At 37.6% G+C, this 17664-nt stretch overlaps 1 protein-coding gene across 2 annotated transcripts; it reads left to right on the forward strand.

Annotated features, from left to right (window-relative positions):
• Positions 1–13873: 13873 nt before the first annotated feature.
• LOC124171626 (zinc transporter ZIP1-like) lies at positions 13874–15837 on the forward strand. Of its 2 annotated transcripts, none has more exons than XM_046550827.1 (2): positions 13874–13967; positions 14070–15837. In XM_046550827.1, the coding sequence occupies exon 2, from the start codon at positions 14291–14293 to the stop codon at positions 15431–15433; it is 1143 nt and encodes a 380-aa protein (XP_046406783.1). In that variant the 5' UTR covers positions 13874–13967; positions 14070–14290; the 3' UTR covers positions 15434–15837. The 2 variants fall into 2 exon arrangements, with proteins under 2 accessions (XP_046406783.1, XP_046406784.1); XM_046550828.1 differs by lacking the exon at positions 13874–13967 and adding an exon at positions 13972–13989.
• Positions 15838–17664: the final 1827 nt, after the last annotated feature.

A 17664-nucleotide genomic window follows, 5' to 3' on the forward strand; every position in this document is an offset into this window, starting at 1 on the left:
TGAATGGAGCTCGGTACAAATTGTTCTCACAATCGGAAATTTTTAACGAGAGCCGACAGTCTTAGAGTTTAGAAATGTTCAAAACATCAGGGAATATTTTGGTAAAAAATGCATATTTTAATTTTTATGGCCATTTAATTAATAGCAGAGGCTACGTAAAATTTTGGTACCATGTAAACGAAATAAAAGCAATTTTAGCAAAATTTTGGCATTGACTGAGTGGGAATAGAAAGATAATTTGTCGACCCACAACCCACCTAAGCACTCCCCGAAGCTAATTTCATGCCTGAAGGTCACCTGACTGACCTGAAGGTGGAAGTATTAATATTGAACCTCGACAAGCTGGGAATTATCGAAATGAAGTGGCTTGTACGAGGAGACTAATGGAGTAGAAACGAGGTTTATACACGTAGTACCTATAAACAGCAATGCTGAAGTTTTGAAAATGCTCGTCAAAAGCGCCGGAATATGTCTCTCCGTGTGGGAAAACCTTAACCAACCTCTACAGAACCATCTGTGAAACTTGCAAAATATACCAAGTGACAACGAAAATTTGACTATTCATATTCACAAGTAAAAGAGAGCAGAGCAGTGTGGAAAATTTTGGTACATAAGTCTGACGACATGTGTGTAAACACACTGATAGGAATCCTCAAAAGGAAAATGAAACGAGGAACAGAAAAGTTCATAGAACCTTGGAAAAATACTTGAACCCAGTAGCATCATCAATTCGAACGGTATGAGTTACAAAGAGTTTTTAATGTAATTAAGTTTTGGTACATTTCTCTTCAAATACGTAATGCTCATTACATTTTGATATACGTTCTTATATCCTTCCAAAAGCCTAGAAATAATTAATATGGAATATGAAGTTCACTTTTAATACATCTCTGAGCTATACAGGCCTTCTACATTAAATAGGGGTCAGGGGTCATCGTATCAACTCGTTTATGAACTAACTTAAATTAATCAATGGATTAAAATTTAAATAGGAAGTAGCTGTGATAATTCACAAGATTACGTCAAACCGTAAGAAGGGGAATACCATATTCAGAAAAGGCTCCCGAAAGTGAAGTTCATTTTTACCATAAGCTAGAGTCTGTGAAGCGCATGCATGAGTGACTCCATGTTCTTTCACATCCTTTTGATATCTCTGCTTTAATGACCGCATCTACAAGGGTGAATTAACAAATAGGCGAAAAAAACAGATTGATGGGTAACGTGTACTGTGGCGAGCTCAAAGATAGCAGAGACAGTGTAACAGACAATGAATATGTTACTCAGTTTTCAACCCAGTATTTTTTAATCTTACTTCCAATTACAAAGTGAAATAAAATTAAACAATTTTTTAAAAATAGAACATGAATATATTTTGTTTGAAATATCTTAAATTTATTTCACAGTCAAAAATACAAAACTTGATAAACTGAATGGATAATAATAATTAAAACTACTCCCAGGAGTGTGTATGGATAAAATGATAGCTTAGAAAATCTCTATAGTGTCGAGAGTTTAAAGGAAAATCCAAAATTCGCTATAGATCTGGTGACATAATTCATAGTTTAATTTGTGTCTTCTAAAACGAAATAACTTTCAAACTTTATGTGCTAATAAAAAAGTGGAATGAAAAACTCGTGGCAAAGGAAATTTTACCTACAAAAATTGGATTAAAATGAATTCAAAAGATGTAGCTGCAGTCGGGTGTTATTTTCTTTTTCAGGACTTTTATTCCACATTTTGTGTAATTAATGCTTCAGTTACGCATCATAAGACCCTCAGGACCCATCTATTAAACGCAAACAAAGTAAAGAGCAATGGGATAACAACAGTGGCTATTTCATCCAAAAGTGGATGTTACGGACACGAAGCACATCCATTTCACTAATCATGCCAAGTTGAAGCACAGGCATAATATCACGTAATTATTCGAGAGAAGCATGCCTTACTATTTATCAAGGTGTATAGCTCCACTTTCAGATGCATCAAGCCATCATTTGAGAACACTAATAACTGTCAGCCTGTCATATTGTTCCCGAATCACTTTCATCTGTGCAATGCAGCGTATTTCCCGCATCCTTCCAAAGCGAACTATCTTGACTGTAGTACAATATACCAAAATCATATCACAATCATTTCAGTAAATATGAAATTGCAGTAATGAAAAGCCTCGAGTCGAGTGGTCCTCCATGAGGCAATACCATTCAGTTCATTTGGAGGCAATACGCTTGTGTTAATCTGCCGTAATATTACAGCAAGGTACAGTAGGTGGTCGGAATATTTCGTCACTTTGACAGCATTAAACCTAAATTCTGACTTTTGGAATAAACTTTTTACTGTATTCGTCAATACTGATGAGTAAGACAAGTAAAAATGTTCATAATTGCAAGCGACATCATATAAATGAATTCATATTTGGAGTAAAGTACAGTTAGATAAATTTAATGAGAGATACAACATAAATTTTCTCCTTATCAATTCTCTCCTATTTTTGTATTCTAATTAGTCACTGAGAACTATTACTTGCTGGAAAAAATAAAAATATTTTCATTGCAAAGACCGGAATCGAAAGTTTGGTAAAGTATTACGTTATCTGGTTAAAAAATATGGTACCTTTTTAAATCTCGAAAATCCAAAGGTAGGTAACGCCAATTAATCTCTAATTTACTATTTAGCTGAAAGAAATATTGTATCAGGGTTATTCAGTAACTACATCATTACCTTACAAAATTTCCTTGGAATTGATAAAAAACATCAAAATAAATGCCATTTCCGTAAATATTTTCAAATTTTCGGTGAGATATGCTGATCCATTAAAATTTAGTTGATGAAAGACCAAATTTATTTTTTAAATATAAAATAACTCAAATATTACCTTCATACTATCAACTCATTGGTCCATGGCATTAATTCACCTTCATTGAGGAAAATATTCTTGTTTAGATCGGTCATTTTCCGGACTTTTATTCGGTACTCATTGGTACTACCAAGCTCCCTAAAAAATGAGTTATGAGTAGAACCGGTCGATAATATGGTTGAAAGAGAAGAACGTTGGGACACAATTAATTCTAGACATCTATGGATTCAAGTCCTCCGTGCGTTTACTTACTAAGAAAAAAAGAAAACAACTCTTTTGAAAGTATTATTTCAGGTATAATATGTGGAAACTGTTTAAAAAATGAAATCTCTGCAGTTTTTTCTTTGTAGACAATTGCAAAGAAGACGTATATTTAATAATATTTTCATTTTTTATGCTGAAGCATTAGTTTTACATATAATATTTTAGAAAAGAAATAAGAACATTCGTAGAAAATAGGTACGAAAAAAGTTATTTTTTAGCTCCTTATATATTCAGCGAGGTTATTCGACCGTCCATAAAAATTATATTTGAGATATAAATGGTGACTTAAGCAACATAAGAATGCTAATAGGCGCAGGTTTCACAGCATGTTACAGCATCTTGTTTGCAAGAGCCAGCCATTTTATATATAGAGCCACTTAATTGAGGTCAGTAAAAATTCAGGATTGTGCTAATGCAAATCTAAACCAGAAAAGATTCTTGCCGTGTATACATGTCACGTATGAAGTTCACACATTCAGAGAAGGATAACCAGTTCCTTATTCTGAGGGAATTTGCTTGATACTGGTCGGAATAATTCCGATTGGATGTCATTCCGAACGGTTAGTTCCGGTGCAAAAGAGTCCGATTACGTGGCTAACCGATTGGTACCAACCATTTGGAATTTTTCCGACCAGTGTCATGCACATCCCCTTTGGCCACCTCGCACATCGAAGTTTTATTTTGGTGGTGTCTTTGGCCTTGGATCTTTAACCCTAAAATCTAAAATTTTAACGACAATTTTCCCTTTTTAAAAAACGTAAAAGATGCATTAATTTACACGTTTCTTCCTGAAGAGGCAAATACATTCATGATGCATGGGTCCGCAGGGCCTCGATGTGCGTTCTGCCTGATATTTTACGTTTTCCAACGACATTTTATTTCTTGTGAACGATGCCTGGCTCTACTCTTCGCTAGGCCTCCTCAATGCACTGGTAATACATGGATGCTTCAGGGAATGTCAGGAATAAAATGTCTTCCAGATGAAACAGAGCTATGTATCAAAATAACCCCTTAGTGCAGATCTATATCAAAATAACCCCTTAGTGCAGATCTTGTAACGAAGTTTTATTGTTTTTTAAAAACTGACATTATTACTGCAACAATTACCTTTTTTGAGCCATTTATTTACATTCAAGTGGCCTAAATCGTTAAATTCTATAGCAGTCACATAGTTCTGGACGTTATTTATAGCCGAAAACCTTAAATTGGTGACGTTTTTCACTCTTTCTGGCGAGAACCACCATCAGATAATGCAGCTCTCCCATACGAAGACGTTTTATGCTTATTAAATCATTATGGACTTGTTGGAATAACACAAAGAGCTTGTATAGATGGCATAAGTCATTTGATGAGCGTTGAAAATGTATTAAATCTCAACTGCGCCGTGTAAGTTTTTTGCTAATGTTTATTCATTTCCATAGATATATCTGTAACTGATCTAGGAGACGGCTCGAGTCCAAAGTCTCGTAGGTGTGAACCCGCATTTTGTTTGACCCGACGGATTCCGCTTCAAGCGCCCGGAAGGGGAGCAAACAAAGACACATTTGATGTGACGCGCCAGCGGTGTGTAATCATGAAGGCATGCCTCACTTGGCCGCGCAAACTTTTTCATTCCGTACATTGCCGCTGTATCTCCCCGTGTTAGTCGCCACTCGTCCCTCTGACCTACCAAAACATCCCTGCTTTATACATAAGCAGGATCGCATTAGCGGGACAACTAGCCGTTTAGAAAGCTCGGATGTAGGGTCAAACGTAGCAGAAGCAATAACAGACTGGGGTAACCCGGGTGCGAACACAAGCTTCTCGGTTTTATTGGGGCCGTCACACGGCCAGGGGTAATTATGACGGCGATGGTGAAGCTAAAGGCTGTGCGGGATAACATCCAGGCACCCATAAAGACAATGCTCGTGAGCGATCCGCGCCAGCTGGAATTTCTGTCAATTTCATGGCTCACGTCCAAAAAGATTCGTTTTATAGCGAGATTTCTAGGAGAAAAACCTCCGAGTCATCTTTTCAACACTAAAGCCACTATTGATATTAACATTAGTACATTCGACCTTTTTTAATCAAACTGCAGTGGCATCTTATTAGGTACTTGTGAGCGTATCCTTCACAACTAAATAACGCAGTAACCATCAGCTCTAACCATAGCCAATGATAGCAAAAGACCTAAAATTTTAATTAAAAGAGCAGTCTTATGATATCTTTACCAATGCATTGGTTATATTTTCTACCACCATAAGAAATGAATAATTGCGGATATATAGTAATAAAATGAACTGTGCTATAGTATATTGGACTTTTTTTGACAAATGTGATCAATGATAGATTCTTAATAACATGGGTGTAGCCATGATTCCATAAAAGTGGGATATTTTAATGGATTAGTGTCCCGCACTCGGATTAAGGGTGGCTTTCCAACTTGAAAATTGCCATTGAACATGGAAATATAAAACATATCAAATATATAACACATGAACTTGGAGTCGATTTTAAAGCAATACCTAACATCAAACGATGTTAAACAGTTTTTTTAGGCTTGGACAAAGTAGTGTCAGGGCTTGCACATTTGATGCCTTGAATGGAAACAAACGAGTGCCTGTGACCCATTTCCGCGGCGTCAACACGCACACTCGGTCAAGGCTGCAAAACCATCAATATGTCATCGATAATTCAAAGAAACAGTTTAATGAATGATAATTAGAAGACACTGGTAATTAATAAACAGATTAAATTTAATTTTTCTGTCTTGAATGACAAAGTTACGAAAATATTAAGACAGTATTTTATTCTCGTAGAATTCAAGAGTCACAAAATTTAAATGTTAACTCATAATACGGTGTCATTCTTTTCATCCATTTGTATTAGTTCATTTTTTCCTGCCGATCTAATGCAGTAACTATCTTGGAGATGTGGAAAGCTTTCGAATTAATTCTTTTTGATGGAAATTTGACAATGAATTTATCATGAATTGGAGACCAACGATTTTATGTATTATAAAGTACAACTTAGGTACTTTATAAAGGATTACAACAAAAGTAAAGGAACGAAGCCGAAAAAATCTATTTCTTGTGCAGGCCTCAAAATATTAAAAAAAAAACTTTTTTTATGTCCATTAATCGCCTTTTTCATGCATGTTTTTTCAGATGGCGCCAATACTACGCCCTCGTTACCTATATCGGCCGATTGAGGTGAGCATTTTTCTTCAGTCATTCTTATTTTATGTGCTCGACAATCAAAATTTGACCTGACTTCATTCTAATCAATCAAGTAGTCTAAAAATATCTGCTTCCGAATAGAAGATATCTACACCACTTTAGAAGCGCGTTTTTTTGCGCTCTCCGATAAAAAAATTGGACATTTCAACTTCACGAAATAATTTAATCGGGATGCTAGTAATAAAGCCCACTTTCTTAATCTTCCAAAGAATCTTAAGACAATCTTTCTTTGCAGGGAAGCATTCCCGCGAGTGAACGAAAGATATGAATAGGGAGTTCATTGCAAGTGATACATTTTATCATTTATTCGATCCTCTTGTCGCAAGTGAACCATTCACATATTCATCGCATTACCACCACATGGTAACAGATTTTGCATTGCAGAAAATGATGTTTCGGTGTGGCAGTTAACTGATAATATGAAAAATGTCGAGGCTCTCTCTTGAAGGAGATACCAGCCGACAATACACCCACACGTGCAATGGATAAGAAAGCCAAGAAATGTCCAATAATCTCCCTTCAGAAATCTTAATTCTGACAGAATAATAGCTGATTTAGATGTAACATGCGATGAATAGATTAGAAATTCACCCTTGGAATTAATCCCTCGTAATCGTTTCTAACGTTTAATCGGTACTCTCTCAAGCATATGTGGATCTGTTGAAAATAACAGCATGAGAAATATAATGAAAATATTACACAAGAAAAGTTATTGGACTCAGAAGAACCTCCAAGTTCTGTCATGACAGATAGACTTGGATTTCAGCGGAAATAATAATGTCTCTTTCTCTATTAAGAATGAGAGAAAAAGCGTGACAGCAAGGATTACTGCAAAGAGAAAGTTGTATTCACAAAAGGGATAAAGAAGCTTTGCACTTAACGTTCCCTTACTGGAGAATCCAGAGAAAAAACATAGTTTCTAGCCAGTTTCATTAGAATTCATTGGTAACAGATAAAAAAAGAATAAGGCAAGAGTAGTTTGAATGTAAATGGTTAAGGATAATCGAGCAATAGTCTAAATGCTGGTTGCACTACATGACGGGCAACCATAGTCTCTAAGAAGGGGCTTGTTTTTTAATCATAGGCGTTCAATATACTGCTGCAGAGGATTATGGATACAATGATATGGGCAGAGAAAAAGGTAAATGATAAAGAGATAAAGATGGTAGGTGAGGATATCTAAATAGATTTATGGATGGAATGAAGAGATTTGTATGCCGGAACGATGAAAGAAGAATGTTGTTTGATGGATAAAGCTAAAAGCAATAATGTTTGTGAGCCAAATTCCGTATCTTAATATAGCAACCGTGAGCAAAAGTAGAGGACAAGACCGCGGAAGACGAACGTTTTCCCCGTTGAAAAGTTATTTTACTTGACCAAAAGCATGCAGCTGAATTAAAAGACTCATAACAGGTTGAAGTTCTTAGTGATTTCATAAAAATGTTGCTATCAAAGTGAAAACGTAAAACAAAAAACTATAAATAACGTAAAATAAAAAATTCACTCTAGTAAATTATCACACATAGCAACCAAAAATCAGAAATGTTACAAAATACCCCTGAAACATTCCTGAAATAATTTTGGCGGAAGAGATAAAAATTTACAAGTCTGGTCGACCATGTTCAGTAAACCTGACCGCATATTTGGACTGATGAAACTCTCTGCGAATCAAATGAACGTGAAGTAAATGTGCACCGAGCTTAAACCTGACGACAAAAGACACTTCTAATACTGCAGTACTTAATTAGCGATTCTACTTATTTAAGCTAGAGAAACATCAAATAACAGCTAAGGAATTACTTTGGATGACACTTGTTTTATATAAATAATTTATTCACTTTACGACTATACCATTTCGACACGGATATTTTATTTTTTGCGCTAAGTTGGCACTAGAATATCCATAGACGCAAGAAAGCGTATTGGCTGGTAGATAGGATTTTATTTGTGAGGTGCGTCGGCGGCTTACGTCATTTTGCACCTTGAAAAAAAGAAGGAAAACATTCAAATAGTCATACTATTCAATTATCAAAACTAATAATTTCTTAATAAGTCCCGTAGCTCGTAAAAACTTTATTGCCGGTGTTGGTGAGAGTTCAGGTACCTATGTTATCATTCAAACAGTCAATATTTCTTAAAAAATGTACAAAAATGGCTTATATTTTTGGATTACCGCTCTTCTCACTTTATATTTTAACTTCTCCTCAGCATCAGATCGTCATTGATAGATTAAAAAATAAGCAATATGTATCCTATACTCTAATGTATCCTGTATGTCGAAGATCTCTATTATCCGAGCATATCCATGTGTTATTCGAGCAAGCGCCTAATTATTTGCTAAACGTAAATCATCTTCAACGTATCGTGTAGCAAAGCTGCATAATACTCTACCACTGGTGTTGATCGTCAGGAAGAATAACAAACGTAATCAACTTTAGGTTTCAGGCTATAAAAAATATACAGCTCTATTTAACTGCTATCACAGGTGTTCAGCCTTAATCACAAGACTCCATAGGAGTTGTAGCGAGAATTTTTCGGCTTAATTGAAGGAATAAGACCATATTTGAAATTATAATATGGGCAGTAACAAAACTTGGTGGCACAATAGAATTTATTTCAATGAAACTGCTATGAAATGTGATAAGACCTATTCCACGCTGATGTGTGCATAAACTTACACAATTAATATCCATCGCATTTTCAGGTCAATTATTCAAGATTTCATATTGAAGTATATCAATAGGTACACGAAGCCATTATAAAGATGCAGCTAACCTCCAGGGCAATAAATCCCAAGCACTAGCTTTAGTTCATTCTAATTTGAAGACAGGAAATTACACAATAATATTGAGGCTATCGACTGATAAAAAAATAGCTAACGTATCAATCTCGATTGTGAAAGGTTAAGTGGAAGAGTCTATAGATCGTCATGTGAAAGACGTTAAATGATAACACATGTTATCTCTTACACAGTTTATCCTTACCGAGATAAGCAACTCTGAAATTGTATGCTATCATAAGATAACGTGAATCGAATTGAAAGAACGAGTACGGCAACACTTAATAGGCCGGGGTTGTATGGCTACCCAGAGGGACCAGTTGCCAGTCATTTTGACGGGTAGTAATTATTTTACATATTTTTTCTTTTTTGTTAAAATTAATTCATATAAGATAACTTCATTAAACATAGCCTTTTTATTCATTTATCAATGAACTGAGTTTTTACTAATCATTTCACAATGAAAATTTTTAAAAGAACAGCGGTTACGTCGCTCATGCTTCCGCTGCCTTGACTTACCAAACGCCACTCGTTATGGCAGATATGTGACTTATTTCCACTAAAATTTAATAAGGAATGTGAAGTGCATAAATGTGGTAACTAAAACATCAAAATGGCCAGACACAATTAAGAGTTTGCATTGACTGAATAAAACATGCTTTACTGTTACAAATATAAATGGATATGCCTGACTCGTTATTTTGTGACGATTTTTAGTCTTTTAAGGCAGACAAGAGGTATAAATCCATTTCTATGCGAATAAATTAAATTTTAGTTTAACAGAATACCTACCATAAAAATAAATAAAACTATGAATAAATTAACACGGTTTAAATAAATTGTAGGCAATATGATTAAGTAAATGGAGGTTACCTGTCAAAATGACTGGTCTGGTCCGTTTTACGTTAAGCAAGGAATGCATTGGGAAATATTTCTATCGGAATGCTTCTATTCATCTTCACACAGAATGCTGATCTTTCCATTATGTTGCGCGGATATGCGATACACTGTGTAGTGAAGGTGCATTTCTGAGGATGGATTCCACTTTATTTTTTACAATAATGAATTTGAAATTAATATATTCCCTCGTTTGAGAGCGTTTCTTTTTTGTAAAGTTCAATTCAGCCTTCAAAATTCCATAATTTTCTATTGCAACAATAGAGATGCAGATTTTAATTAAAATTTCAAATAATATTGCAGCCCAGGAAAAACTTTAAACTAAAAATCCGTAATAAAGAATTTAAGCGTACCTGTACATGGTGGGTCCGTAAAAATCGTGACATCTTCAAGAGTTACTAGCTGGCGTGAGGTAAATGTATATGCATACGTTGAGCGTCGTGATCTCATAATTTGAGCAACGAGGTGAGACTCTTAAGATTCCCAGTTATGAATCAAGGAACTGATGTTCCATTGAAATCCATGTTTTAACTGCGTCCATGATGAGAGAAGCAGCTCCTTCTGTGCCACCAATCCGATATGTGTTACACCACCGGCGCCGGGACAACAACCAAATGATTGTAACAGCATTATTAAATTCAGTTTACTTAGATACTTTAGGAGAAAAAATGACAACTTTGTGTAACCTTGCATTCCCGCCATGGAGATTTCACTCTGCTACGATCCTATGTTTTGCTTCTTCCCTCAACTTTGTCTCCAGCCTAGTGGAGTGCCGAAACCTTTTCTCGCTGTCAACAAAACAAAATTCATTGCTTAAGCCTGGGATATTGATTAATCGGAAATGAATTAATATTGCTTGGTAGGGGAAAGTGGTATACCTTGCACCTATTTGTAGTTTATTTATTTATATTAATCTATTAGTAAAATCAGACCCAAATACTCAGTAAAAACTTTGAGCCTCTTAGTATAACACATATTCTTTTGAAAAGCTGAGGTGAATATATGTTACATTTAAATTTTATTTGAAAAAAAGGACTTATGACCGAGGTACAACGATAATTGTTTACCTTGGTTCTACGCATAGTGTACGTTGGACCTAAAAAATATTTGATGAAAATATTGGCTGTCAAATAAAAATAAATAGTAAAATTAAAATTTATTATGTCACGCTTATTCTGTTTATATTGTAAGAACATAGCTGTGAACATTTAGCTTCTTTTAGTTTCAGATTTCTTCTTCAAACTCTTGGTGTTTTCCTTCATTTGTCAATTTCTCTCGTGGTGTTTCCAAGCGCAATGCGGTTTTTTCTGGTTTAAAAATACACGATTTTACTTTTGGCCTTCTTTTTTCTTGTTTCCTTTCGGGCATCGCTTTCAGATAAGTCCTGATATCCTCTGCGGAAACAATAGATAGGCCAGTACCTTGTGCTTTAGATGAGCATGGTTTGTTAAAAGGTGCATTTGATGTCAATGGAGCACTTGCTGGAAGGTTCTCAGGAGCCCCTGAGGTTGAAGGACCACTAACAACATCGTTTCCGCTAGTGTTTGACATCACGTCAATACGCTGGGAACTCTCTATTGATGGGCTATAAGTAAAATTTGATGAATACATACGTGGACTGATGATGTAATAATTGGCCAAATGAATCAGGCCATCGACCTGGAATTCTTTCTCGTGTAATAATTGCAGAGCAGTTTAATTAACTGAGATACTTTCTAGGCCTATACTTGTTTTCCACATGGAAGTGTTGTATTTTGGGCCTACAGATAAGATAAAATAATTGCATAAAATATTGTTTAAAAACTAGTCAGTGCGGATTTTTATGTAAATATATTTTAAAGGAACTTCACTCAATTTATTGATATTAAAATTACCCACCTATTCCTTTTTTATTTAGAAAATTACAGCCTCCAACGGATCAATTTAGTCATGTATCGTGACTTTGATCAAGGACCGAGGTACATTATTGCACCTTTCTTCAATCAATGGTTAACAGCAATTTATATCTTGACTGATGGTCAAATTTAAACACAAGTTCTTATAACCCAGATGATTTATTTTAAGAAATAATTTTAGCTTTAGTGTTCACTACGAACCCTTGTAATATGATACACAATTAGTGAAGCTATAATACTTACTTTTTGAGGGTGAAGTTCTTGTTTTATTAAAAAATATTAATATGCGTAGCTTGACTAACACGAACTCACAGACATCTCTAGTGACAAGGTTGTGTACTACTGCTCAGATGATCTCTTTTACCAACATTATATTGCTGAAAACAGCTTAGGCACAAGAATCATGAGGCAAAGGTTCAACGTACACCACTTTCTCCAACTAATTTTGTTTACAGCTTCTAAATGAAAGTCTACCATTTATATCAATCCCTACAGCAAAAAACGTTCTGTCAACGGTTGAAAAACTAAAATTATCAAATATTATATTATAAATTCGTTTATAACTTTTCTTTGGAGAGTTGCGTATTAGGAATGAATAAGATAGAGTTTAGCATGATGAAGTTATAGCTTTCAATTTGTGAATCACACAAGAACCCATATATTTCTGATTTTACAGCTTTAAAAGAAAACTGACCACGGTCGCATAGCAGGGCTGAGCGTCTTACACTGCAACGAAAGTTGAACGCTTGTATTCTTCTCGCACGAATGCAATGGGCACAGTGACCTCAGAATAAGCCTTATCTGACGCACGGATTTCGAGAGGGTAGCTTAGCGTCAACGAAGTGTATACACGTCGTTTGCTTAGCTGCGTAGAAAAATTTACGCCATCTACATTTTACACAGCGAAATGGAAAATTGTACCTTTTTAGCTCAAAAAACTGGGTTCCAGACGCTATTTACTTCTTAAACTGTATTCAAGAACCTGGATAAAATATCTAAGTTCCTGTAATCCATTTTCGTAGGTCCTCTACACCTACACGCTTTACTATCCAAATATCCAGTTTGCCAGCCTCGGTGGCGGTGGGGTATAGTCCTCGCCTGCCAATCCGTAGGTCGCGGGTTCGAATCCCGCCTGGGGCATGGGTGTTTGTGTTGTGCGCTGTTGATGTTGAAAAACCCGTTGTAAAAGGCCGCAATGTGCTGTTTACGGGGAAATGGGAAATATATAAATAAACATCACCGGAGTTTTAATACAACCAAAGCTCGAGGGTTTGTGCACACCACTTTGCTTTAATTGACCAGCGTAATTGCGTAATTCGTGTGAGATAAAATAAGAGTGAGCTATTTAAATGAGAACATTTAGCATGTTGGTCAAAGATCTCATTTATTTATCTTATTTAATTTATTAGGCTCATTTCCAAAGAGAGAATGATAAGATCATTTCCTGAATTACAGTTGACATTTGATATGGTTCAGTTTCTAGTTTGTCTTGCGGATTGGTGGCTCTTTTACTTCCTTAAATATGAAAATTTTTAAGAACATACTTTAACTTAACAATGCTCATTTGCTCGCTCCCTTCAAAAATTTCATTCCAAGCCTTTGTTCCGCCACGTTCCTAATACTATATACATCATTAACCACCACCGAAGACGATGATGTGATATCAGGGCTAAGCACACTATTTATGATGTCATTATGGAGACATTATAAATTGTATTACTCAATATGATCTGAATTTGTTCTCTCACTTTGCATCACCTATCTATTTCTAATTTGAAGGTTGTTCATAAAAAGGCGACCTCCTTATCTTGGAAACATGAAATATGTCTTCGCAATCTGTATCTCGTTGAAAGAAAAAATCGATAAGAAGCCATTCTTCCGAACCGTGCTAGTAACTCAATGCATTATTTCTGATCTTCGAAATCTTATCATTATCATTGAGATATACATCATAGAGTTGGTACAACGGTCAGTATATCACTGCACAAAAAAATTTGAAAGGTTATGTGAAGGGAGCTTAGTGGCAGCGGAATATCACTCTTCGAAGCTGACAACTCGAGGTCGGTAGAAACCTTGCGATCGGTGTGAAACATGCATCTCTAATTTGACGAATTAGCACAACTTTGCTCTCTAACTATCTCTATCAATCTGTCTCTCCCCAGCCGGAGCGCACCGGCAGAGCAGCGTTATTTCCTTGAGAGGGCTCGTCGAGGGCACATACGACGTTCAAAACCATCCCATGCCACCGTAACCACGACGGTCGAGGTCTACCGGCTGAGGGAGTGGGGGATAGAAGACGTTGGTGGCGCTTTTCTCGTTGGTCAAACCACAGCAAGATCCATAAAACGAGAGCCGAACTAACGTGCGGGACATTGAGGTGAGGATGGAGGAGCTGAAGGCGGCTGAAGTGGTGCACGGTGGGTCTGGGTCGGACGCCACCGTGGCGAAGATCGCGGCCATGGTGATGCTGGGCGTCGTCCCACTACTGCTCGGCATACTGCCCTGGTTTGCCCTGTACTTGTGCGGTAGGCGAACGAGGGGCCTGGGCCCTGGGAGCTGGGGGTTCGAGTCCCCGGCGGGCCGACTGGTGACTTCCGTGCTGCTCTGCTTCGGCGGCGGCGTACTCCTGTGCACCACGTTCTTCCACATACAGCCCGAGGTTCGCGAGGCTGTGGAAGTTCTGCAAGACCAGGGTCACCTTCCAACCGGCATACACCTCCCTGAGATCTTCCTCTTCTGCGGCTTCTTCTTCGTGTACCTGGTTGAGGAACTGGCACACGCCTGGATGCACAGTGGTGCTGGCGGAGCGACCGAAGACGCCATGCACCGTACGGTTGGGGCCCGGCGGTGCTCGGCGGTGTCACAGAGGACGGACATTGTGTGCTGCGCTGAAGAGAAGGACGTCTTCCGCTCCGACCTGGTGCTAGCTCCCCCACCGTCGGTCACACCTTGTGCCTCTGAGCACCACGGTCACGTACACGTAGTGCTAGATAGAAAAGGGTCAGGAGGTGACCTGAAGTCATCCTTAGCGGGGCTCCTGGCAGTGCTAGCATTATCCTTCCACGCAGTATTCGAAGGCCTCGCGGTGGGTCTAGAGTCTGAAAGATCCAGTGTCTGGATGTTGTGCGGTGCCATCGCGGCCCATAAGTTCGTCATTGCGTTCTGCGTTGGGGTCGAACTAGCCGCGGCTAGGACTAAGCCAGTGTTGCTTATATTGTACGCGTCCACGTTTGCCTTGGTCACGCCTCTGGGAATCGGAATCGGCACGGCCGTGTCTCAGTCTTCGGCAGAAGCTGCAGAGACTTCTGTGACGGTTGTTGCGTTACAGGGAATGGCAGCCGGCACGCTCATCTACGTGGTGTTCTTCGAGGTGTTACAACGTGGTAAGGGAGGCGACCACGAGGAAGACGAGGAACAACAGCTGCTGGGGAGGTTCTCTGGGCTGTCCCATTTGCTAGCCGTACTGGCAGGTTTTCTCGCTATGTACGGACTTCTAGCCATTGGAGAACCATTGGAGAACGCTTAAGTGATGGTTGGCGTGGGTTAATAAACTTGTTTTGCAAATGAGCGGTTATTATGACCCTTGCGTTGTTGGTGCTCGGGAAATAAGACAGCAAGTAATGCATAGATTTGCGAAGTTATGTGCTCAATTTTCTCAAAATTCCAACCACGCATGTTAAGTTGTCCTTCACGATAATCTAATTAGATTATTTTGATGATGAGGGTGTGATTTTTTACAAAATAAATCCAACGAGATTTTCTGTACACATTATGCAATAAGGCTAAGCCGAATGTTAGTCCTACTGGAAATATATCTTCAATGAACTAACTCCAATAAATTTACGAAGCAAATGGTGTATGTAGGTGGTTTTCGTGTATTTAACTGATTTATATATATGCGGATGGCAATAAATGAAAGTTATTTTTGCACGTCTCTTGGTGTTCATTTCAGTTGGAAATTTACTTCACTACGGAACTACTTTACGGCTACTCGAGGCAGCCATTGAAAATCAACTCCTTTTCTTGTGCGTGCTAATCTATCCCAACTTTCTGCATGCGTAGATAGAAATTTAAAGTACTTACCATTTCAATCGAAAGTATTGGAGGGTATTTGGAAAGAAATGCGAGCAGTTGAAAAAAAGTTTCTTTGTTTTGGCAATTTAAATCGCCTGAATTCAGTTCTTAACCGATCCGTTAGCCACTTGCAGTGAATGTATAATTAAAAATATAAGATTTATTAAGTGCAGAATCATAGATATGTTACAATGTGGTTAATAATTTAACCTATAATGTAATTGAAACAAATTCACCACTTCACTTCTGTTCAGTGTTCCTTCGTTTTTCTTGAGTTAAGTACACTTCTCATGCTTCTCTATGTAAAGAATTATTTAAGGACAAGGGAAGCCGAGGAGTTTTTAATTCTGAATGATACACATTATACATAGTAATACGAGAGAATTAAAGGAAAAAGGTGAGCAAGGTAAAAAAAAGTCGAGACAATCGTGAATAGTATAATCATCAAATAATCTATGAATAAGATCAAAAACAAGACAGCCGAATGAAAACTATCGTTGAAGGACAGGTGGACAGCAAGAATAGCAGAGGTAGTCGACGGATGAGATGCATTTAGCAAGTGATGAAGGATATAAATTAGAAGAAACATGTAGGTATTGAAAGATAACTCGATAGAGAAATCGAGTGGAAGTCAAGCAATCCTAGGATTGATGTTGATTGAATGTTAATGATGAGCTAATTTTGCAGTCCTCATTCACAAAGTGAATCGGTAAGATAACTTAAACGATGCTGCGAATATTTGGTGCCTCTGTAAGGGCAAGAATCGAGAAATTTTTTTCCAGCCAATCATGCCGTATGGTATGGTATTTGGAGGAGGCGACCGACAGCTTAGGTCATTTCCGCCATGAGAGAAGGGTATGGAGGGGAGGGTGGAGAGAAACCCGGTTTCGGCATTAGCCAGCTCTCAACGAAAGACGCCAAGGGGACAACGGCTTTACGTCCTTTCTGTCCGCCGGATAGGACGTTAAGGCATTCAAGCGAGGATCGGGCAGCCTCTGAAAAATCTCTATCACCACTGGGATTTGAAGCTGGACCGACTGGGTTGGAAGTTGGGCACTCTAACCACTACACCAACCTGATCCCCCCAATCACCCGTTGATGTCATTACAAAAATCAAAGTCCACAAAAGGTGATGCAAAATAATACCATACTTTTTCCATTTCATTTTTCACATAGTGCACGATAGCAATAGCAATATGGTGCACTAAAAGAAAGTCGATTTCTCTAAAGCCTGAGTAAACAAACTTTTGATCGCTGGCGCCCAGTTTCCACCTGATTCTAAATGAATTTTATTTTTTAAATTCGTCATTATGCCTCGCATTACAAATTAATCTTTGGGAATGCAGGTATTATCTTATATTCACTGACTATGATAACTTCGAGATGTAGGCATTCTAAGAAAGCAACCTAGAACTCGGCCAAACAAAATAAATATTTTGAAATACCGCTACAAAATAACTGAGAATTAGTGAAATCCGTTGGAATTTACACAGCAAACTAAGAAAGTAAATAGTTATCTGAGATAAGATGCGATAAGTAACAGATAAGAAGACAAAGGAAGAAGTTTGATGCATCTGTTGAAAAAAAAATAAGTTTTTTCCCCATGACCCTTAATCAGGGGGATTGTAAAAAAGCATAGCCAATCTCAACTGAGAAGACATCGCTAAAGAATGTATGATGACC

Source organism: Ischnura elegans, chromosome X (assembly GCF_921293095.1).
Source record: "Ischnura elegans chromosome X, ioIscEleg1.1, whole genome shotgun sequence".
NCBI lineage: Eukaryota > Metazoa > Arthropoda > Insecta > Odonata > Coenagrionidae > Ischnura > Ischnura elegans.